A 24778-nucleotide genomic window follows, 5' to 3' on the forward strand; every position below is an offset into this window, starting at 1 on the left:
TTGGCATGTACCTCGAGGAGGAGCTACTCCCCCTGGATGGTGGGGATGCACTTCATGAATACCCCCGATGGACTCTGTTTGTAGAGTTTGTCATCGAGCACGACGAAGGTCTTAGCATGTCGAGCGATCCATTGGGCTTCAGTCCTTTCGGGCGGAAGGACCTCCTTGAGGAGGTAGGCAAAAAGTGGCGCTCGCCAGTCAGTTTGATCGAGTGCCAATACAGCGACATCAGCGGGTGACGTCGTCATAGAGGTACTGGGGTCGGAGCCCCCAGGCACTGGCTTGGCATCGTGGTGTGTCTGGATTGGACCTTCCAGGACATGGATGGATGGTTCGTGGAGGTTGTTGATGAAGATCCTGCTCGGAGATGGATCTTGCCTAGCGGCCAATTTGGCGAGGAAATCAGCGGCATCGTTGTCCTTTTGGGGACGTGATGCAGCTCGATCCCCTAGAATTTGTCCTCAAGCTTGCGCACCTCCTGGCAGTATGCTGCCATGAGGGGGCTTTTGTAGGAGTACTACTTCATGACTTGGTCAACGACCAACTCCGAGTCACCGTGGATGTAGAGTCGTGTCACGCCGAGCTCGATGGCGATGCGTAGCCCGTTGATGAGGGCTTCGTATTTCATGGCATTGTTTGAGGCCAAGAAATGGAGGCGGATGGCGTAGCGAAGTCAACTCCCCTCTAGGGAGATCAGGACCACTCTAGCCCCTAAGCCGGGTGCCATTACAGACCCGTTGAAGTACATTGTCTAGTACTCGTGGGTGACATCCGGGGTCGGTAGCTGCACCTCCATCCATTCGGTGACAAAATTCATGAGAGGCTGAGATTTAATAGTGGTACGGGGGATATACCTGATGTCATGGCCCATGAGTTTGAGTGCCCACTTGGAGATCCATCCTATGGTGTCGCGGTTGCAGATGATGTCCCCGAGCGGGTATGAAGTGATGACAGCAACTTCATGGTCGGTGAAGTAGTGCAGGAGCTTTCAGGTCGCCATCAGCACGGCGTATAGGAGTTTCTACACCTGGGGGTATCGGACCTTGGGGTCGATGAGTACTTCCCTAATGAAGTATATAGGTCGCTAGACCTTAAGGTGGTGTCTCGGCTCCTCCCTTTCGACAACTAGCGCGGCGCTTACCATGTGGTTGCTGGCCGCGATGTAGAGGAGAAGGGGTTCTCCCCGTTTAGGAGCGACGAGGATCAGGGCTGACATCAGGGATGCTTTGAGGCTCTCTAGAGCCTGCTGAGCTTCCTCGGTCTAGACGAAAGTGTCCATCTTTTTAAGGAGCTTGTAGAGTGGCATCCCCCGTTCGCCGAGCCAGGAGATGAATCGGCTTAGGATAGCCAGACAGCCGGTGAGCCTTTGCATGCCCTTAACATTGCGTAGGGGGCCCATGTTGGAGATGGTCGTGATTTTTTGGGGTTGGCCTCGATGCCGCGCTCGGACACAATGTATCCTAGCAGCTTCCCCTTCGGAACCCTGAAAAACACATTTTTTGGGATTTAGCTTGATGTTGAACCTTCGAAGGTTCGCTAATGTCGCGGCCAAGTTTGGGATTAGGTCACAAGCTTGAGTCGTTTTGACCACTATGTCATTAACATAGACAGCGATTGTTGGTTTCGACTGCTCGGCTTGATCGGGCAGGTCGATTTGGTCGGCGAAGCATTGCTGCATTCACCTTTGGTAGGTGGTGCCAGCATTTTTAGGCCGAAAGGCATGGTTACATAGCAGTATGAACCATACAGGGTGATGAACATGGTTGTGAGCTGATCAGACTCTTTCATCATGATCTGGTGATAGCTCGAGTAGGCATCTAGAAAGGAGAGGATCTCGCAACCCGAGGTGGAGTCAACTATCTGGTCTATGCGTGGCAAAGGAAAGGAATCCTTTGGACACGCTTTGTTGAGGTTAGTATAATCAATGCATATTCTCCATTTCCCGGTCTTCTTTTTAATAAGAACGGGATTGGTAAGGCAGACGGAGTGGAATACCTCTCTGATAAATCCGGCTGCCTGGAGTTTGGTGATTTCTTTGCCTGTGGCCCTACGCCTTTCATCATCGAAATGGCGCAGGTGTTGCTTAGCGGGCTTTGAGCACGGGATGAGGTGCAACGCGTGCTCGGCGATGTCCCATGGTATGCCTGGCATGTCGGATGGCTTCCATGTGAAGATATCGTGATTGGCGTGCAGGAAATCAATGAGCTCACATTCCTATTAGGCCAGGAGCTAGGTCTTGATCTTCACCGTTTTGTTTGGGTCGATGGGGTCGATTCCCACCGCCTTGGTTTCCTCGAGCAGCCGGAAGGCCATCGATGAGTTTGGTTTGTTGCAGTCTAGGACTGCCGGGGTTGATGACTCCCCAAGCCACGAAAGCTCGGACGAGTTGATGACTGTGGTGGTGAGCTTAAAATGCTCATAGTCGCACGTGAAGGCATGTGAAAAGGCGCTGCTCATGGTGATAATGCCGTTCGGTCCTAGCATCTTTAGCTTGAGGTAGGTGTAGTTGGGGATCGCTATGAATTTGGCGTAGCATGGCCGCCCCAAGATGGTGTGGTAGGACCCTAGAAAGTCCACCACTTCAAAGGTGAGGACCTCCGAGTGAAAGTTGGCTCGGTTGCAAAACAAGACGGGTAGGTCGATCTGCCCGAGCGGGTATGCCTACGCTCTTGGGATCATTCTGTAGAAGGGAGAGCCCGCCAGGCGTAGTTCTGACCGAGGGATGCGCATGGCGTCGAGGGTGTCGACGTAGAGGATGTTGAGGCCACTGCCTCTGTCCATTAGCACCTTAGTGAGGTGCTTCTTGTGGACGATGGGGTCGACGACGAGCGGGTAACGTCCTGGTCTCGTGATGTGGGAGGGATGGTCCCTCTGATCGAATGTGATCAGAGATTCCGACCAGCTGAGGAAGGAGGGGACGGCCGTCTTGGCGGTGCATGCCTCTCTATAGCGAACCTTGTGCTGGCGCTTGGACCAGATGGCATCGGATCCACCAAAGATCATGATGCATTCCTTAGGGTTGGGGAAGCCATCTCTGTCCTTGCTCGCCGCGCCTCCTTTCTTGGTTGCCGCCTCTTTATCGTCTCCCTCTTTTGGGCCACCGGCCTATCATAGGAAACGTTTGAGGAGCTCATAGTCCTTGTAGAGGTGTTTGACGGGGTAGGCGTGGTTGGTGCATGGGCTATCCATGAGCTTGTTGAAGTGGTCAGGCAATCCCTGTTGGGGCTGCTTGCCCATGCGATCAGCCGTGGCGACCAACACAGTGTTGTCCGATCGATGTCGATCCTTTTTGTTCTTTTCACCCCTCTATGTGGAGGGGCTCTCGTCTTGGTCCGTGCGCTTGGCCTTGCCTTTGTCTCGGCCTCCATTGAAGACCGCTCCGACTGCCTCCTCATCAGAGGTGTGGTTAGTGGCGACATTGAGCAGGTCACGGGTGGTACGGGGCTTCAAGCAGCCAAGCTTGTGGATCAGGGACTCGCAGGTCGTCCCGAAGAGGAATTCACTGATGACGTCCACATCGATGACATCAGGGAGAGAGTTGCATTGTTGGGAGAACCTACGAATGGAATTTCATAGGGACTCACTGGGCTTCTGCTGGCAACTCTTGAGGTCCCAGAAGTTTCCAGGTCAGACATACGTCCCCTGAAAATTTCCGACGAAGACCCTTTTGAGGTCCGCCCAGTCGCGGATGCTGTCGTGTGGGAGCAATTCAAGCCATGCCCGAACATGTTCCCCCACATAGATAGGGAGATACTGAATGATGAAATAGTCATCATCCACCCCTCCGGCTCGGTAGGCGAGCCAGAAATCTTTGAGCCAAATACCAGGGTTTGTCTCCCCGGTGTACTTGGTGATGTTGGTGGGTGGTCAAAAGCGTTGTGGGAATGGTGCTCTCCGGATACGTCGGTCAAAGGCCCATGGCCCTAGGCCCTCAGGGCTAGGACTCTAGTCGTCTGGGCGGTGACCATGCTTGGGGCACGTTTCACCGCTTCCCTCGATGGTTCGGCTGGGACCCGTGTTGCATGCCCTCATTGTCGCCCGATGGACGTCATCATCATGCCGAGCCTGATGCCGGTTGCCGATGATGCTACGAGCATCTTGGTATGGACCAAGCCATTCACGTACCGATGGTCGGTGTAGAGCAGGCACTAGGTCAGACCACGGTGTGGCCGCTGCCTCCTGAGCCGCACTTGGTGGCTGTAGCGGCAAGCGAATGAAGCGATCCATTTGGTGCGTATCCACTCCACTGGTGGGGAGAGAGGGCACGTGTCGGAGTCATGATGCAGAGCTTTTTGCCTGTTGAACGGCGACGGCTTCTACCAGCACCCAGAGGTTCCGGTAGACCGCCAGCTCCTAGGGGTCGACGGGCTCAGGAACGCCGCGTAGAAGCATTGCCGCAGCAGCGATGTTCTGGCTAGCCTAAGCGAACTGTGAGGGGTTGTTCCCCCCATTCATGATGTCATGTTGGACCTGACGTGCGTGACCCCGGGCGCCACCCGTCGGGTCATACGCACGGGGCGCAACGTGGCGCACCGAGCGTGTTTGCGCAGGCGACGGCTGGTTCTGCCGCCGTTGTTGTAGTTCCTCGACGTGCTCTTGCGCAAACACGAGGCCCCCCGCATGCGAGTCCGGAGGGGTGTGAGCCTGCACAGAGTCCGCAACCATAGGCGTCTGTCCCGGATCGTCCGCCATAGCGCACTCTTGGGACGGACGGTGGCCAGGTGCCACGTCGCTGATACTGGAGCCGTTGCTCTCACCCTCGTCATTCGGGAGTTCATGGCAAGTGGTAGGAGCATAGCTCGCCATTCCCACAAATTCAAATGTGAGAGGGGATGGCGCCAGCGTCCTTCGGAGCCCTCGAGCGCACGCATCCGTGGGGGACTCGAGGCCATAGGGGAACCGATCGTACGGTGTTCGTGGTGCGGTCAATACGGTGAGCGCTTCCAACGTGCCTGGACTCTACTACTGGTCGGAGGTGGAGCGGAGCACATGTGCACCGTGCACGCATGATGGGCAGTCAGACACGCATCCCATTCGTAGTCGTGGGTCGGTCACTCGGGGTCGGGGGACTGGCGGCTGCCACTGGTCGGCGAACGCGCTCGCGCTCCACCCACACACGGGACGGGATGCGCGAGCCCCGCAAACCCCAGCCCCTCCAGAAAACGCGGAAAAACACGCGAAACAACCGAGGAAAACCGAGAGAAAAAAGCTCGCCCCGGCACGGCAAATACCTCCCCTGCTCTGCTACTCTGCTCCCTCCTCGGCCTCCTCGGCTCCACTCCTCTCCGTCTCCCCGCTCCCCACCGCTCCCGCGTCCCCCGTTCCTATCCCGTCGCGACAAAGCCAAACACCTAGTAGGCAGCAAAGCGACGCGTGTCCGTTCCGCTCCCCCGTCCCGCGATGGCCACGGCGGCCGTGGCGAGGCACCACCATCACCACCACCAGCACCGCCAGCAGCGGGGCGCGCAGCGGTGGCAAGGGCGGCGCGTCGGGAGCGGGATACGGTGCTCGTCGCCGGCGCAGGAGTTCGCGTCGCTGGCCGCGGTGTTCCGGCGGAGGCTGGTGGTGGGGGCCACCACGGCGGCGGCCGCGGCGGTGGGGGCCAACTTCGGCGGTGTCACCAGCTTCCTGCTAAGCCTGTCGCCGGAGCTCGGCCGCTCGCTCCGCCTCGACGTGCTCTACCCCGTTGGCGGCTTCACGCGCTGCCTCGACTCCGACAATGGGTTCGGTAAGCACCCACCGCCGCCTCTCTTCCTCCACATCTTGTTCAGCCCTCTCCAACCGGCATTCGCATGTGCTGGTACTATACATGGCTTCATTTTGGAAGAAGAGTACCTTGAAATTGAATCCGAGGGGTGATTAATTGCTCGCAATCGTTTTGCTTTTGCCGTTCCATCTTTGCTAATTGACTTTTTGCCTAGTGCTATTGGTAGTTTGGTACTCGTCAACAACAGAAGCAAACAGACGCAACAAATTGAAATGCTCTCGGTCTCCTTCCTCGTGAGAGGCATTGAGAGCAATCGCTCTCAACCTTAAAACAATTTGTTATGCGCAAGGCTAGCGTTTCTTAATGGCCAATTGCTAACCACTCTAGTTAGCTTTGAAAAAGCAAAGACCTCCTCCTCCTACACATATTTATCGGTCAACCGGGGTTCACACCTCATAGCAAAGCAACATGATCCATGGTGACCTCGCCCGGAGGGTAGCAAACTAGCAATCACCAATTCACACAGCAAGTAATGCATCTGATGTCTTTTTAGTTGAACACCGTGCTTGTTTATAGTGCTGGATGGAAGGTGAACAGCAGATAGTAACCGGGGGACCAAAAAAGAAAAAAGAAAAAAGAAAAAAGTTGCAGTGTTTGACAAGAGAAAATCTGAGGTCACATTCGGTAGAGGTGACGATTGCAATCAGCCACGAAACTAGTTAGGGGTATCCCTGCGTGTGCACGTTGTTGTCAAGCAGCACCTCTAGCCAAAATGTACAGAAATATCTGCCAAAAAAATGTACAGAAATAGGAAAGCCAAGTGGTTGTCCCAAACAAGTTGGGGTAGGCTAGAGTTGAAATCCAACAGAAGCAATCAAGGTTCAGGCACGTGAATAGCTGTCTTCCAAGCACTCCTATCTAAGGCTAAGTCTTTGGGTATATTCCATCCTTTCAAGTCTCCTTTTATTGCCTCTACCCAAGTCAACTTTGGTCTTCCTCTGCCTCTCTTCACGTTACTATCCTGACTTAGAATTCCACTACGCACCGGTGCATCTGGAGGTCTCCGTTGCACATGTCCAAACCATCTCAACCGGTGTTGGACAAGCTTTCTTCAATTGGTGCTACCCCTAATCTCTCACGTATATCATCGTTCTGAACTCGATCCCTTCTTGTATGACCGCAAATCCAACGCAACATACGCATTTCCGCGACACTTAGCTGTTGAATATGTCGTCTTTTCGTAGGCCAACATTCTGCACCATACAACATAGCAGGTCTAATCGCCGTCCTATAAAACTTGCCTTTTAGCTTCTGTGGTACCCTTTTGTCACATAGGACACCAGACGCTTGCCGCCACTTCATCCACCCTGCTTTGATTCTATGGCTAACATCTTCATCAATGAAGAGGAAAAATTGCGTTTAAATCCTAAACTGCTAATCGCAATGAAGGTAAATTCGTAGTATCCTAAGTTCTCATTTCACTTGTTTTTGGAAGTTTAGTTTAATTTCTTCTTAACAATCGGATGGATCATAAAGAGAGATTTGTATGCTTCTAATAGAGATAATTTACTGAACCCTTAGCTCCTGAAGCCTGAATCAGGAATCAAAACAGTTTTTGACACTGAGGCCTCTGATTTTTATATGTTCTCCTGTTTTTTACTTTCAATACAAATACATCGATGGAATAAGGAAAAGTCACGAACGAAGAAAAACTAGGCACCTCTGATTTGTATATTTTCCTATATACTATAATGTGGCTACAAGCAGAGTGGCTCCAAAAAAAAGTGGTCCTTCATGCAGCCAGACTATACCCCAGCTTTCCAATGAGGTTGTATGTGTGGATCATGGGCTATCTTGTGCCACATTTAGGACCAGGAATGGCAAGCCACCTGGGCTGCATGTAATCACAACTTATCATTGCTTGCATCTGGTGGATTGGATTTTTTTGGATGGATGTTCTCCGAGGACCATAAGCGTGTGTTTTAGAAAATACTGATGTTAAAACGAGGCACCATAAGTAGAGTTATGTGATGTGACTATCTATAAGTAACAAACTATTTCATTGTCAAAATTTTAGTACACAGCTACCATTTTTTAATGTATTAACTGTATGGTGTCGGAAAAAAATGCAGAATTCATCTATCCATCAAGTTGGGTTGGAGATCAGACTCTACTGTACAGAGAAGTGAAAAAGGCAGAATTGCAAAGATCACTAGACCCACCACCGCTGCCAAATGGAAAATCACCTCGGAACATCAGTGAACCTGTGGCAGCTTTTGGCCCCCCTGGATCCAGTGGGGAGCTCAATGTCAGTGTCATTGTCTCACCTGTACCACGAGACTTCTCGTAAGTTCACTCAATTTGTCACTTGCCGTTTGATCCTCGAAGATTATGTGAACAATCTATTTGATTTCCAATATATGCGAAACATGGGAGTGAAATCGTGCATCTCTCTCTTTAATACAAAGATACGCAGATCTCCTGCGTGTAAGGAAAAAAAAAATCTTGCATGTCTTATGTTAACAAGCCAGACCTAAGTTTGTTATTCTGAAAACCTAAGTATGCAGACTTACGGTTCCGGTAGCGATTTTTGACCAAATAATTATTCTGCAGTTCAATGCACTGGGTAAGGCTTGCCACTAACACCTTTCCCCAGACCCCGCACAGAGCGGGTGCTCTTTGCACCGGGTACGCCCTTAATTATTCTGCAGTTCAATATGGTTTCCACTAATGGAGTAGTTTGAATTGTTTCGAACAGGATTGAGGCTTTTGGTAGTCCAAAAGATGTGGGGGAAGTGGTGCTCAGAAGGATTGCAACGACAAGGCGAAGCCCAGATATCAATGCTACTCTTATCGATGCCGTCTTGAGAGAAGATGCAGACAATGTGAAATACTACAAGCTGGAGTTCCGAGTTGAAAGCCCTTCTTTCCGACGACACAATGTTGCGGTCTGCTGTGCCAGGGACGGGAAGCTTTACACCATGAACGCACAAGCACCAGAATCGGCATGGAAAGCAGTTCAGAAGGAGTTCTTTGCAATGGCGGATTCCTTCAGCTTAGTGAACGATGCTTGATACAGTTAGGCACACGCAGTTTTGAACGCCTTAGCGTTTTCTCCAGTAGTTTGCAAGTTCTCAATAACGAGATGCCATGGTTTGGTTTAGAGAACTAGGACGAATGTATCATAATGTTTCTGTTATACATTACAATCATGTCTGAAGTTTTATCTTCTGCATGCATTGGATAGATAATCTAATCTTTATTTCATCGTGTTACTTCAAACTTCTGTCTGCGCTTATTTATCAGAGCAAGCGTACCTGAACAACCATTTTGCCGGATTTATATGATGTACTTGTCAGCAATCTCCATGAGAAGTTCTGACAGCTCCCTTGGTTTTGAGAGCATGGCCATATGATCAGCTCCCTGCAACCCCATCACCTCCGTGCCGGGGTTCCACGACGCCATCCGCCGCTGGAAGGCTGCTGGCACCGTCGCGTCGTCCTCGGCGACGACGCACACCCGCCTCACGGCGCCATACCGCTCCGCCGTCAGGACGTCCCCCTTCATCGTCGCGTCGTCTTGGAACCGCTGTGACGGCCTCACCATTGCCATTGCCAGGGTCAAGTCCTGCGTTGCGCCCACCAGAGGAAGCAGCACACGTCAGATAGTGACGTGTTTGTGTGGCTCAGGAACTGGTGGCCATTGCCACTTGTCAGTTATCACCTACCTCAGGGGGGCTGAGCTGGTACAATCTCTGCTTCAGGTACTGTGGCCCGAAACGAAATGTTTCCACGGGATTGCTGGGGGTCGCCGCCGGTTTCGAATTTGCAGTCCATGTAGCGATCAGCTGGGTGCTCTTGTTGCCAAACCTATAGTTCATCATCAGGACATCATGGTCAGAGTGAAATTCGACACCTTCTCGGCCTTTTCGACGAAACAATCGAACAACCCTCGGTCATGAATTTCCGTTCTGTTACCTGCTCGAGGACGAACGCCATCGGCTTCTCAGCGGCGGCATGGCGGGCCGCGACGAAGACGGCGACGGCGACCCTGTCCGGGTACCGCTCCATGGCTAGCGCGAGGTTCAGCCCGCCGAAGCTGTTGCCGACGAGGACCCGCCTTCTCATCGGGCGGCAGGCCGGCCACCGCGGCCAGGAGCGGCCGGCTGTACTCCTCGAAGGACGGCACCTCCTCGTTGCGCCCAGGGCTAGCGCCGCACGCGGGCCATGTCCAGCGCCGTCACGCGGTGGCCCGCGGATGACAGGAGGGTGCCACCTTGTACCAGCACCACGCGCCGTGGCAGGCGCCGTGCACCAGCACGAAGTGGTGCTGCCGCCGCCGCTGCTTCGTGCCGCTCTCCATGGTCCTCTACTCCTCTGTCCTCTGCGGTTGGTGGGATCAGGGCGCAAGTACACTTTGATCGGAGGAGGAAGAGGCGAAACATCCCTCGTCTTGTAACCTGTGCCACGGAAAAAAGTCATGCTTGATGTACACCTTTTGTTTTTAAACTCAATGGTAGCAGCTCTCTTAGATTGATCATCAAGGCAGTATTTCCTTCATCTCTGAATAAATCAATTTTTAGAATTACCTTAATTTTTTTTTTCAAATTTAACCAAATAGAAAGATATAGCATGACATCAAATGAACAAATCATGTCGGCACTGCCTAGGCTACAGATTTCAGAATGACTTCCCTCCCAGCGCAGCTCGCTTCCCTGTCGCTCAAATTGCCAATCAAATTCCGAATTCTAGATGGCATGCATGAATTCAAAGGCTTCGGAGGTAGACCTGCCAACTGCCGTCGGTAGACCTAGGTACTTCTCTGCTAACTATGGATTAGGTATTCGTGTGATTAGGCTAATTATTAAGATCTTGATTAAGAATTGAGTCTATCATTTGGTATCAAAGCCGTTTAGCCTATCTGTGAACCCTAATTTTCAATCAAGTAATAATTAAGTTCAGATTATATCTCTATATGACGAATTCCATAATTAATTGCTTATGTTAAGCCCTAAATCCTTTGGATTAAGGGTAATTGTGCCTCTATTAGTCAAAATTTAAAAAGTTTACAAGCTAATTGTTGTTCTGGTTAGCCCAATTAGTATCTAGGGTTTCGCTTAGCACTGCGAATGTGTGGTCGCCATAATTGAAATCAAATTTGCAAACTAAGTCAATTCTTCTAAAATCTCGAAACCCTAGACATAAATCCCAAACTTCTTCCCCAAAATTAGAGAACCTTACAATCATGTCAGAAGTTTTCTTCTGGATGCATTGGATAGAGAATCTAATCTTATTTCATCGTGTTACTTCAAACTTCTGTCTCCATTTATTTATCTGAACAAGCGTACCTGAACAAACATTTTGGCCATAGGCATTTACATGATATATAAGTTTCAGATGTACTTGTCGGCTATCTCCATGAGAAGTTCTGACAGCTCCCTTGGCTTTGAGAGCATTGCCATATGATCAGCTCCCTGCAACCCCGTCACCTCCGTGCCGGGGTTCAGCGACGCCATCTGCCGCTGGAAGCCTGCCGGCAACGACGACGCGTCATCCTCGGCGACGACGCACACCCGTCTCACGGCGCCGTACCGCTCCGCCGTCAGGACGTCCCCGTTCATAGTCGCATCGTCTAGGAACCGCCGTGACGGCCTCAGTGTCGCCATTGCCAGGGTCAGGTCCTGCATTGCGCCACCAGAGGAAGCAGCACGATGGTGACCAGACCATCTGCAGGATGTGTCGTGTGTGTGTGGCTGAGGAACTAGTGGCCATTGTCACCTACCTCTGGGGGCTGAGCTGGTACAACCTGTGCTTCAGGTACTGTGGCCCGAACCGAAATGTCTCCACGGGATGCTGGGGGTCGCCTCTGGTTACGAATTCGCAGTCCATGTAGCGATCCGCTGGCTGCTCTTCTTGCGAAATCTAGAGTTCGTCAGGAAAACATGATTGTTATAGTGAAATTTGACGCCTTCTTGGCCTTTCTGACGAAACAATCGAACGACACACGGTCTCGGATTTCCGTTTTGTTACCTGCTCGAAGACGGACGTCATCGGCTTCCCAGCGGCGGGCATGCCAGCCGCGACGAAGACGGCGACGGCGACCCTGTCCCGGTACCACTCCATGGCGAGAGCGAGGCTCTTGCTGCCGAAGCTGTGGCCGACGAGGACCGCCTTCTACTCGGGCGCCAGGCCGGCCACCGCGGCAGGAGCGGCCGGCTGTACTCCTCGAAGGACGGCACCTCCTCGGACCGCCCGGGGCTGGCACCGCACGCGGCCATGTCCAGCGCCGTCACGCGGTGACCCACCGATGACAGGAGGGTGGCCACCTTGTACCAGCACCACGCGCCGTGGCAGACGCCATGCACCAGCACGAAGTGGTGCTGCTGCTTCTTGCCGCTCTCCATGGTCGTCTTTGCTCTGAAGTTGGTGTGGTCAGGACTACTTGCTCGCAAGAAACACTTCGATAGGAGAAGGAAGAGGTGAAACATCCTTGTCTTGTAACCAGGAGATATTATTGACAGAATTCTATATGTGCCACTGGAAAACGTCATGCTTGATGTACTCTAGTGACAAGCTATATCCAGCTGACTTTCCTCTAGTGAGCCGGTATACGTAGCATCAATGTCTCAATGATTGAACACCAGTTCACATATCAAGGGAGATTAAGCTAGACATTTTTTCTGATAAAGAAAGCAAAAATGGACTCCTTTGAAATTTAATTCACAAGATTCACACATAAAAAATACTTAGATCCAAATCCCGAGTACGAGCGTCTATCTAGGACAAAATGATGGCAAAAAAAAAAAGCTTTTGTAGCAGCATGAACAAGAGTTGATCGCTAATAATTCCCCAACTAGAGCAGTAATAATGGACGCTTGCTCTGTCAACAATACTTGTCAGCTACTTCCAAGATGAGTTGGGCGAGCTCCGGTGGCTTGGAGAACATGGGCATGTGATCAGCTCCGCCAATTGCCTTCACCTCAACGCCGGGGCCGCCGCCTCCCGCTGTTCCTCCGCCGTCCATGTCCTGTCTTCCTCGGCGACGACAAACACGCGGCTAACCGTGCCGTACCTGCTCTCCGTCAGAACGCTCTCCTCTGCCATGGCCTCGTCGACGAGGAACATCTGCGCCGGCCTGACCAGCGTCTTGGCAAGCGTCAGGTCCTGCATTGCGACGCGCCGGTCACACCAAGTGATTTGCCAAGATCTAGCTGTGTGAATTTGTGTTACCTCTGCAGGGCTGAGCTGGTACATCCTCTCCATTCCGGGCCAAGCAGGAATGTACGCTGGATTCTCCGATCCTCTCTCCACGACTCCAAATGTGCTGTCCAGGAAGGAATCCGGCGTAGAATCTGCTTTTCAGATGCTGAAATACATGGATTATCAAAGAACAAAGTACTTTCGATTATTTCTTGGTGATTCTATTTATAATATATTGTTCACAATATGGAATTCGTTGCATCTATGAGGTTTGGGCACTTGTATGAATCTGTTCCGAGACCGTTGACATGGGCCGGGCGACCGGGACCGGCATGGCACTGAGATGGGGTGTGTTTGGTTTAAGAAACGACCTGGTCCATCATCTTCTCACTCCTCACTTTTTGTATTTGGTTTATGGAATGGGATGAGTTCACCATCTCATTTCCCACGAGCTAATAATTAGTATATGCACGAGAAATGTGTTTATTCTACCAAAATTTATGGAATGAACTCACGATACATCACCTCATAAAGCATGGGATGATTCTATAAATCAAACACACTAGAAGACGGCAACGGCGACCTTGCGCGGGAACCTCTCCATGGCGAGCGCGAGGTTGTGGCCGACGAGGACCAGCCTGTCACCGTCGGGGGCCGCGGGACCGCGTCCAGCAGCGGGCACGAGTAGTCCTCCAAGGAGCGCACCTCGTGCCAGCGTGCCGGGTTGGCGCCCCGACGCCACCAGGTCCAGCGCCGTCACGCGGTGGCCGGCGGATTCCAGCGCGGCGGCAACCTTGTACCAGCACCACGCGCCGTGACACAGGCCGTGTACCAGCACGAAGTGGTGGTGCCCCTCCTGCCTGCCACTGTCCATCTGTTCGGACATCGGAGAGGAGTTTCGGATAGACTACGTAGTACATAAAGTAGCAAAGGAACAGGCTAATTACTCGTCTATTCGCTAATTTTTTTTTGAGATTAGTAACAACGCAGACGCTCAACGCAATTACATAGTGAGGTCGTACCTCATCAGCAGGGCCGTCTTAGGGGGGTGGGCAATAGGTGCGACCGCCGGGAGGCCATGTCATAAGGGGGCCATGAGTATATATGTATATAGTATTCAGGGGCGGATGGGGCGCGGGGGGGCCTCAAGCTCTCCTACCCATATTGGAACAGTGGAACCCTCTGTGCAGCCCCCATAAATTTTTAGACAAATTTTTATAGTGTAGGGGGCTGAGACTTAAGATCGAGCAGCAGTGTTGTTTAGCTTCCCTGAAATATTTCCTAGATCTGCCGCTTATAGTATTTATTTAGTACATGTATTTGGTCCTTTGAAATGAAAATTTAAAGGCTCATACATTTAACAAGTTTGTAAGTTAACTCTTATTAACAGTAATATATATATATATATATATATATATATATATATAGATATATATATATATATATATATATATATATATATATATATATAGTTTACTTTGTTCAGCCACAAACCGTAGCTCCTCTTCCAATCCGGAAACTGGCTCTGACTTCTTTACTATTCATCAGAAAATAGCTCCTCTTCCTAAAGCATTTGGTACGACTTTCGATTCCTTCTCATAAGTTGCTGCTAAAGCTGGAGCCGCGCCAAACAAGTCCTAAAAATTAGATTGCTAGGCCCTTGTTGCTTTTTTTTTTTGCCAAAGGGCCCATGCAATTATTGAGATGACCCCCATTACAGTGTCCAGTCAAACCGCCCATTTGGCCATGTATATGTATGCCTGGATCGCAAGAAACTTGGTATATTGTCTACTTACACAACACAAGGCTACACTAATTAGTGAATATTCACTAGATTAGAATCTAGTGAACGATCAAATAATCCCATTATTTTTCTTTCTTTCTGAAAAAAAACATTTTCACAATTTTCTATTTTTAAAAAGTTACAAAGTTATACTCGTAACTTTTATGCATAACATTTTACGGGACATAACTTATTACTATAACTTATAATTTTAACTTATTTTTATAGGAAAACTATATAATGATGTAAATGTTAATACTATTTTCTATGAACTTGGTGAAACTTTAAAAAAAATAACTTGTTCCAACTTAGAATTGCATTAATTATGGATCCAACGGAGCGCTAGTATATATCATAAAAACCTTAAATCAACCATTTTAGTTCAAGTTTGAACATTGATAGACCACCATATCGAAAGTCACGCCCTTATATTAAGCAAACGTGATATGACAATGTTCAGATTTGTACATCTTATGCATGTAAGATTTGTACATCTCTCCGATCACCGATTCAGCAACCATAAGTCCCTGATACTATGATCAGGCAGGGTTCAAAGCAGAAGTGAATAATATGCCTCTCAACTCTACATGTTGGCTATCTCAACAAGTAGGTCCGAGAGGTCCGTTGCTTGGAGAGCATGACCATATGATCAGCTCCCTGCAGGCCCCGCACCTCGGTGCCGGGGCTCCACGAGGCCACGCGACGCTGGAACTCCGCCGACCACGACGCGTCGTCCTCGGCGACGACGCACACCCGCCTCACGGCGCCGTACCTGTCTGCCGTCAGCACGTTGTTCCTCTGCAGCATCCCGTCGTCCTGGAACGATCGGGATGGCCTCACCATCGCCTTTGCCAAGGTCAGATCCTGATGCATTGCACTTGCACCGTCAGGCCAGGGAAGCAGGAAGGAGGAGACCAGTGTCGTGTCGCCATTGTTTGTCAGCGCCTACCTCAGGAGGGCTGAGCTGGTACAATCTCTTGGCTAAGTACTCTGGCCCTAGCAGAAGTGTCTCCACCGGATACTCAGGATTGCTGCTGGCGCTGTATGTGCAGTCCATGTAGAAATCTGGCCCCGTTTCTTTCGAAAACTGGTAGTACATACAGATACAGTAATATACGCAATTGCAATAATGGTTAATCGGCTAGAGCAATGTGTTATTCTTTCAATCAAAGAGTGAAAAGTAAAGAAAGAGCAAGATCAATGAAACCGTTCTCAATGCCGATTTTTAGCTTTTTGGAGCACGCCGCAATGTTATGTGACCATAGGCAGAGCCCGCGGATCGGAGGTGTACCTCTTCCAAGACGAGCGCCATAGGCTTGCCTGCGGCGGGCATGGCCGCGGAGACGAACACGGCGACGGCGACTCTGTCAGGGTACCTCTCCATGGCCAGCGCGAGGCTCTGGCCGCCGAAGCTGTGTCCGACGAGGACCGCTTGCTCCCCAGGCGGCAGCGCGGCCACCGTGTCCAGGAGCGGCCGGCTGTAGTCCTCGAAGGACGCCACGTCATCGCCGCACACGGGGCTGGCGCCGCACCCCGCCATGTCCAGCGCCGTGACGCGGTGGCCCGCGGAGGTGAGGAGGGTGGTCACCCTGTACCAGCACCACGCGCCGTGGCAGACGCCGTGCACCAGCACGAAGTGGTGCTGCGGTGGCCCCCTGCCGCTCTCCTCCTCCATCGTCGTCGTCCCTGATGAACTCATGGCATGATGGCCGAGCGAGCGATCGAAGAAGTCAACGCAGCTCGGCGAGGAGAACACCAGAAAGAGGTGGTGGTGCCGTCTTCCCTTTTTTTCCCCATCATTATTACAGGAATCTCTTGCCATACACATGGAGCTTTAATCCGTAGCAGTTTCATTTAACAAACAATAATGATAGGATGAGGACCGACACCGACCCGCCCGCGCCAGTACCTGTGCATGTACCGTCAGCAAGCGTTGTCGTTCACTAGTTCGTCCGCGCCTCGAAAAATATCAGCGACCACTTCTCTCGTGCTTTCGCTTTCTCTCTCTCGCGTGTCTCCAGCGCTACACTCTACCTTCTCTGTCGGTGCGGTGCGGTGCGGTGCGGGCGAGCGTTCCGACACGGCGGTGTTGTTAGGGTAGTCCCAACGGTGTATTGATGATGGTTTCTGTCCTCATTAAATGATTTGTTACATAGGTAAAATATTGACATGGCAACGTAATTAATGAAGAATGAGAGTAAAAATCATAGAAATGATTTCTTCATGAAGAAATCAGGTCTACTCTTGACCCAATGCACCAAGAAACCATAAAATCGCCATTGGGGAGAAACCACCAGTTCTAGGGAGCTCATGTCGCACTCCTATTCGAGGAAGAAGATAGAGTTAGGAGAGAGAAAGAGAAAATAATTATTACTCATAGAAATCATGGGTTGGAAAGCAGTACTTTTTTGATGCGGTATCCTATGTTATAGAAACTACTAGTTTCTTTCATTGGAACTGCCCTTAGCACGAGTGGGCCACGACACGGAGGCCCAAGCGGTCCTCGACACGGCGGCGCAACGGTCACGGGCAATGGCGGACCAGCACGGCAGGCCCAGCACGAGTGGCTCCTCAGCGGATCTGGCTCCCTCTCCCAGTCGTGTTGGTCCTGCATCCTTACCGTGTCGTGCAGCCGCCACCAGGGCGCCGCCTACAAGCACCACCGCCGCCGTCGGGGACCACCTATAAGCGCCGTCGAGCCGCTGCCTCCGATGAACTCCACACGCCGATGAACCTTCATTCTCCCAAGCAGCAATAAAATGTTACGCTAAAAGCACACATTGCAAATGTATGTTCCAGTGTCTTAGATGTTTCAGAGGTATGTTGGAAGTGTTTAGATCGAGATGTTGCATATGTTGCAATGGTTGTACACGCGTGTAGCAAGTGTGTTTATTTGAATGTTGCGTATGTTTTACATATATGTTGCAAGTGTTTTATCTGAATGTTGTGTATATTTTGCAATGATTTTCAAGTGTTTCGAATATTTTTGCAAGTGTTTCATCCGTCTGTCTTTTTTATATTGCAAGTATTGCATCTAGACATTTCAAAAGTATATCGGGTGTTGCACATGGGACACGCGTAGGAAGCGAGGGAGGGGGCACAAGCAGTCCCCGCGCGGACGGCGCGGGCCTCTGCTTGGGCGCGCTAAATGCAGGTGCGGATGGGCAATGTTCGGACAAGCGCAGGCCCTCTCATGGATGCGAGAAACTGGGGCGCAAAAACGGACGGCAGGCGCAGGTGTCCGGACACAGATGTCCGCCGGACATTCGGGCGCTGCCGTTTAACAAATCCATATGCACCATGTTCGCTTGAACTACTTTTCAGTCAACGAGCAATTCTTTTTCTCTCTCATAACAAATCAGGATAAGCATCAACATAAATTAATTTGAGGGTAAGCGAACAGGGTGATGATAATCAGGGTTAGGTACGCTGCACGTTTCGTCCTGTCCGTTCATTATACTCGTCGTGTCGTCGTTGGGTTATTACCGAATAATTAGCATCACGTTAATTAACCTGAAAAACCTCTGACTGCGGGTAAACTGAGAAATTGGCTGTAACATGTAATTCGAAATAATCAAATGCATTTTATTTATTCATAATCATATATAATATAAAATAAAATATATAAGCAGTATTCATAATGACATATATAGGTATAGCTACTATACTAGTAAACTACTACGCGCGGCAACAATAGTCGTCGTCATATTGTCGGTCGCATCTGCTGGCTATCACTCGTGGAGAAATAGACTATACTTTTGGTTCTCAACCCCCTTCAGTCTTGGCTTTAGAATCGAAAGCACGAATCTAAGATTAAAGAGTCTATTTTTTAGTTTTGGTTTCGCGCCCAGGACTAAAGGTCCACCTTTAGTCTCAGTTGGTAATACCAACCGGAACTAAAGAGGCCTCTCGGCCTGGCCACGTGGTCCGGCCCTTTAGTCCTGATTGGTATTACCAACCGAGACTAAATGTTTTCTTATTTTTTCTTTATTTTTTGTTTCTATTTTTAATTGATGATTCATTTTGGTTTTCGAATAGGTTTTCGAATACGCATTCTACGCTGCTAATAATATATGTATTCTACACGTTTATAATGTTCGAACATTTTGTACAAACTAAAATATGAAACTAACGTATATATTATATGCATATATATATATTTACAAATAAAGATTGCATTGTATATTCTATCATATTTTTGGCATAACAAATTCACTCCATCTGGTTTGGCTTTTATGTTTCGTTCACGTCATTGTAGAACTCGCCGATAGGATTAGGACCTGGTCATTAAAAAAATCCTGCTATGGTCTCTGAATTGCTTTCAGTTGGTCACGTCGTATGACTTTTTCCTTCAACCATAGAGTCTTCAATAAAATTAAAGGAAAAATATTAATATATATATGTGTGTTGGTCACATGATTACTTATATATATGAGCAATAAAAGAAATTGTGAATATATGAATATATTTATATAACGTACTTTGAGGTTCTCTTTAGGAGTTTTTTTAGTACGCTATGATGAACTTGCAAACATAGTATCCACAGTAGTTGTTTCTCTGTTCTTGCCTCAGAACCCACTTTTACGAGAAAAAAGATCCGATGAATTAAAATTATGCATGGTGTTAATTGAATTATATATATATAAATATAGCTAGTACTTACTTTGTGTGCGATTACATCCAGTGGTGCTTTGCAATGTTTCATGTGGTGTTCCTCAATGAAACTTTTCCAAATACTGCGCCTAATAAAATAAAAAATTAATTTAGCCTTTAATAATTGTTGCAGTTAAGAGATCGAAGTATATATAGTTGCTAGAAAGACCAAATTAACCTTGGATAATATCTATCATGTCTTGGTACTCTATTTGCTCTTTTCTTAACGACTCTAAGATGCTCAACCGACTATTGGCCATATCGATGATCATCAATATCCAGTGATTGATGCATATGTTTTTATACACAAATATGATCGACATTAACTAGAGTCAACACACACACTATATATATATATATATATATATATATATATATATATATATATATATATATATATATATATACACACACACACGGGAGATAGCTTAGCTAGTAAGCAAATAACTGAACAAATGTCCATATGATCGACATTAATTATTTAACACTCACTTGAAGTTATAGGGGAAGAGTATGTCCTTGTTTTGTTGGTTCATTAAGAATCTCATGAGATTTTTCACGAGTTCAGCTTTCCATTGAGGTGGGGGATTAGGGTGTTTGAATACGATATTTGGATCAATAAAACCAACATCATTATCCTTTCTCTTTCTGAGTTTTGTCATCTCATATCTGCATATATAAAAATATAGTGTGAGGATATATAATTTATATATATACATGTAGCTTTATATATATACATTTTAATAGTAGAAAATAATCACACTTACAGACAATAGCAGCTAATGAGACTTTTGTCGAGAGAGTCCAGGTGGCATAGTTGGTGTAATTTTGAAAACTCGACATATATAATGTCATCGCCATGGAAGTAATGTTGGTTTCTAACTCTGATAGAAACAAAGGTCTCTCCCCATTCACATGCCGCTATGTACCACTTGTTTAGCAGATACATTTGCGTACCCAGTTCACCTAAGGCCTCAGGGTTGTATAGACTCTTTCTATGTTCAAATTTCTTCCAAGGATCCACTTTCGAAGCAGATGGTCCTTCAGCGAGCACTTGGGTAAGGTCCAAACTGGTATCCTCGTAAAACCGAGCTAGGTCCTTAAAATCGACATCCAGTACGTCTAAGTTTGAACCATATTCATTACGAATGACAAGAGGGGGACTGATTATTGCGATTGTTGTCCGAGTTGTGCAACACCTTTCCCTGCTCTAGTCTTTTTCTGCTTCACCTCAAATGACTTGGTGAGAGAGCGGTCGTAGTCCGATTTTGGCAGAGTCTTTTGAGATTCCTGCTTTTTCTGGTCCACCTTCTTTCTTAGAAGATCTGGAGGTAGGTAGAAGTACGGTTTCTCCGGGTTCTCCCTTGCTTCTCGTTGCTTTCTTACTTTTTTTAAGAAACTGCTCACATCTTTTTGTACTGTAGCATTTAATTTAATTTCACTTTTCTAGTAAGCCAGTTTTTGTGGAATAACTGGATTAGAGGAGGCTTTCTTCTTTGCCGGCTGGTGGGCCAATGGCTTCGTTTGCGGGGCAGACCTCTTAGGAGCTGGCTGCTTCTTGGTCATGAAGGGAGGTGGGGCAGCCGTTGGAGACCTCCTTGGAGGTGGCGGTGGTGGCGGCGTTGCATAATCATTGCCCGGAGCACTATGATGATCTGGAGATTGAATAATTAGACTTAGGTTGGCGGAGGCCCTGTTGTGTGAGTACAAAAAAGAATAATTAGGTATAAGAAATTGTTATTATTAATCATGCTTGTCAATAGAAAATTAGTGAAAATTTTGTTTCGTTTACTTTTGTCCGCACTTATTGTCTGGCAGTTAAGGAAGCGGCGGTGAACTAGAGACCCTAGGAATAATGATGTAGCACTTGCGCCATAGTATGAATATCTTATCTGCTTCTCCTAGAGTCTTCTCCCCATCACCTCCTGAAATGTCAAGAGCCAGATCACTAAAATCTTTGTTAACTCTATCCACTAAGACGCTAACATATCCAGGTGGTATTATTGCCCCATGGATTCTTGGTATCTTGGTAGGATTTGGAGGAGAAAAAACACCGAGAGCCACCATGATTGTGGCATTCCCTTTTGGAATATGTAGCTCACATGATGTAAACGGTGCAGTGATGTCATCCACAGAAAAACGTAGCATTGCATCATCTTGATTTGGCAACTCCGTGGAAGCGCAGCTGCTTTTCAACTGATCAGGGGGGCTAATATTAATGCCGATTCCTGGATCTGATGCCTGCCTTTGGGCACTCATTGCTATTTACACTTGCTTTATGATTTCGTCCTACATTCTAGCTTGCATGTCTTTTCCGTGCTCTTGTGCTTGAAGCAACGCCTCCCGTGACTCATGAACATATTCCTCCAACCTGCTGATCCGCACTGCTTCCTCATCCTTCCTTCTCTTCTTGCTTCTATAGGTATCTCTGTCGTTAGGGAAACCATGCTCCTAAGAAATGTTCCGTCCTAAACCTCTTGTTCAGCCACTGTGTTCAGCAGTCCCGATGGTATACATCAGTTCATTCTTCTTTCTATTGGGCCTGAACGCACCAATAGCTTTAGCTTATAGAGTATAAGAAAATCTTTATGTTGCTCTTTCGAGTTTTGGGCCATAAACCAGCTTCCCGGTCTCTAGGTCCAGTCTTCCCCCATGAGCGAAAAATCAATTCTTCGCGCGTTTGGGTCAATTGAGTGATTCTGGTGTGATACCCTTGGCAAGAATGTCCGCTTCCATTTTTTCCCACTTGGGAATGGCAGTCGCGTAGCCACCTGATCCCATGCCATGGTGGTATACCTTCAGTCGGGTATTCTCTTGGTTCCTTCTCACCCGTTCCTCGTCCTTTTTTGATGTCTTGTACTATACAAAATCATTCCAGTAGGGCCTCAACTTCGCGAGCGGGCCACTAGTATTGAAATTAGGCGTTAGATTCTTTTTGACGTATTTTGTGTATAGGGATTTCTTCCAAGTCTGAAATTGTGTGTCCATCTTCTTCATAGCCCACTTTTGAACTAATTCCTTCAATTCATCATCGTTGATAGCATCATAATCATCCACTTGCAACGTGAAATGTTGAAGGATATCATCCCAAATTAAATTCTTATTAAGATCAGAGACAAAACTAACATGAGGCTCGTTGATCTTTTGCTTCCATTCATGGGCACTGATCGAAAGTCTATCCCTTACAAGGCACCCACAGTATTGCACGAATTTCCTTGCATGTGGACCAAGTGGTTCACCTGTCTCGATATTGAATTCCGATATTATGTAGCGCCCCTCCAATGGCTTCTTCGGGCCTCGAATATTTTTGCTTTTCACCGTTGTGGTCGTCGATCCAGAGGGCTATGTATAAAAAAGAATAAATAAATATCATGTGTACACATAATAGATGATAGATATTCATATATATATATATATAATATTCAAATATATATAAATATATAAACCTCGCCAGTGTTTTCTTGCACAATATTTTCTTGGTTATCTTCAAGAGCCAGGTATTGACTCCCGTCATCTACATCCTGCTGGTCACCATCGGCCAATTGAGTGCCGGTGTTGATAATATCCATCATTTCTTCATCCATGTTGTTTCTCGGGGCAGCCATCTAGCTTTTACACCACTAGATATATATATAAAAAATAAAAAACTATATCTATCAAATATCCATCAAATTCTAGCTCAAAAACATGTTTAAATAAATAACCATCCGTACTAGTTGACCTTACTTACGTGATCATCTCGGCAAGCATTTCTCCACCGAACAGCACCGTACTTGGCCACGGAAGAGCTTCGATTCTACAAGGAAGGGAACACGGTCTTCCACGATCGTTGCCGCTCTCTCTCGTAGAATCAAAGCTCCTCCTTAACGTCCGTTACCGCTCGGCAGAGAACATGCTAGCCGAGATGAACATGGTCCGCCTACGTGATCAACTAGTACGGATTTTCTACAATTTTCTAACAATTTTCTAAGTTTTTAATTTCATGGAAAAATTAATTCTAAAAAATAAAAGGCATGATTTCAAGTATTTCATTTCATGGAAAAATTAATTAAGTGACCTGCTCGACATCGGCGAGCTCGCGGGCGTTTCATGGAAAAATTAATTCTAAGTGACCTGCTCGATAAAATTGAGAAAAAACACACGCTCTTATGACCTCACACATCTTCTAAGATCACATAAGCTTCCGTACTAGTTGACCTTGATTACGTGATTATCTCGGCAGACATTTCTCCACCGGACGGCACCGTACTTGGCCACGGAAGAGCTCTGATTCTACAAGAAAGGGAACACGGTCTTCCACGACCGTTACCGCTCTCCCTCATGGAATCAAAGCTCCTCCTTGACATCCGTTACCGTTCAGCAGAGAACATGCTAGCCGAGATAAATATGGTCCGCAAGTTCAACTAGTACGGATTTTCTACAATTTTCTAACTAGTCCGCGCCAAGAAGGCGGAGGTATGCCCGCCCAAGTACGAGAACTACGTGCCCTACTACTACAACATCACGGACGCCGTTGAACATCTTGGATCTGGGGGTTGGCATCATCATAAGCTACCGTGCAAAAAGGAGGAAATGACGAGACACCGGGCTACACCTGTGCTCCACTGAGGTCGATGGCTCAGCGCAAAATTGCATTACAAGATTGCTGGCACGAGGGCTCGGCACACGCATCCATCCGATTACAAAAGGTTGGAACAATTAATCCATCATAAACAGATTATATATGGTGGCAGCGGTGGCTCACATCCAAGGTGTCAAACGCGAGGTCCAGCTCCTACAGCCAAAAAAAATGTTAGAGACTTAGACTTTACTAAAAAACAGTAATAATCGGTTTCATTACAGGCCGATGATAAATATGACTGCCCATCCATTTGTATGCTGCATCTCATAGAGCCTAGACTCCACATCCTACTAATCGTATAATATTACTACCTAGCAGGTTAGCACTTTGTAATGCTTTTATATTGGCACTGAGACTTGCCATGTAGCAAACAAGGTAACCATCGCTGTGACATGTAATATTTTGTATATATAATTGTGGCCATATATAATCAAACAAAGCTATTGTATATCTCTTCTTTTTTAGAAGTTTTCTATTTTACAAAATGGCTAAATAATGGAATTTGTCAACTAATTTTAGCCAAGCTGTTGGAGTTGCTCTAATAGATTTTTTATTTACATGATAGAATATTTAGTGCTATAGAAACCATCTGAGATGAAGAGCTTGGACTGTCATCCTCTCTCAAATGTGCAAAACCCTACTGCTCTCTTTGGACTTGTGATCCAACGGTGATGGGAATTGTGTCAGGCACACGGTACAACATCCGCGTGGAATGATCACATTATTGTCAAGCCGACACCAGTTACTAGCGACTGTTGAGTGGTGAAGTCGAAACAAAAAATGCAACAAACACAAGATGGAGCTAAGATGACGGC

The 24778-nt window shown here is 47.9% G+C and overlaps 1 protein-coding gene and 4 pseudogenes across 1 annotated transcript; 1 reads left to right on the top strand and 4 right to left on the bottom strand.

Annotated features, from left to right (window-relative positions):
* Positions 1-5066: 5066 nt before the first annotated feature.
* Positions 5067-8982, top strand: LOC136451067 (psbP domain-containing protein 7, chloroplastic-like). The gene is made up of 3 exons (XM_066451807.1): positions 5067-5728; positions 7840-8053; positions 8466-8982. The coding sequence occupies exons 1-3, from the start codon at positions 5401-5403 to the stop codon at positions 8779-8781; spliced, it is 858 nt and encodes a 285-aa protein (XP_066307904.1). The 5' UTR covers positions 5067-5400; the 3' UTR covers positions 8782-8982.
* LOC136451068 (probable esterase PIR7A) lies at positions 8764-11220 on the bottom strand (annotated as a pseudogene).
* Positions 11010-12566, bottom strand: LOC136451070 (probable esterase PIR7A; annotated as a pseudogene).
* A 159-nt stretch (positions 12567-12725) lies between these two features.
* Positions 12726-13780, bottom strand: LOC136451069 (probable esterase PIR7A; annotated as a pseudogene).
* A 1320-nt stretch (positions 13781-15100) lies between these two features.
* Positions 15101-16606, bottom strand: LOC136451066 (probable esterase PIR7A; annotated as a pseudogene).
* Positions 16607-24778: the final 8172 nt, after the last annotated feature.

This window comes from Miscanthus floridulus, chromosome 5 (assembly GCF_019320115.1).
Source record: "Miscanthus floridulus cultivar M001 chromosome 5, ASM1932011v1, whole genome shotgun sequence".
Lineage (NCBI taxonomy): Eukaryota > Viridiplantae > Streptophyta > Magnoliopsida > Poales > Poaceae > Miscanthus > Miscanthus floridulus.

Excerpts from the sequence above, each read along its gene's own strand:
- LOC136451067 (XM_066451807.1), top strand. The coding sequence starts at position 5,401 with ATGGCCACGGCGGCCGTGGCGAGGCACCACCATCACCACCACCAGCAC. Across the intron at positions 5,729-7,839 it reads CGACTCCGACAATGGGTTCG|AATTCATCTATCCATCAAGT; the intron begins GTAAGCACCCAC and ends AAAAAAATGCAG. Across the intron at positions 8,054-8,465 it reads CCTGTACCACGAGACTTCTC|GATTGAGGCTTTTGGTAGTC; the intron begins GTAAGTTCACTC and ends TGTTTCGAACAG.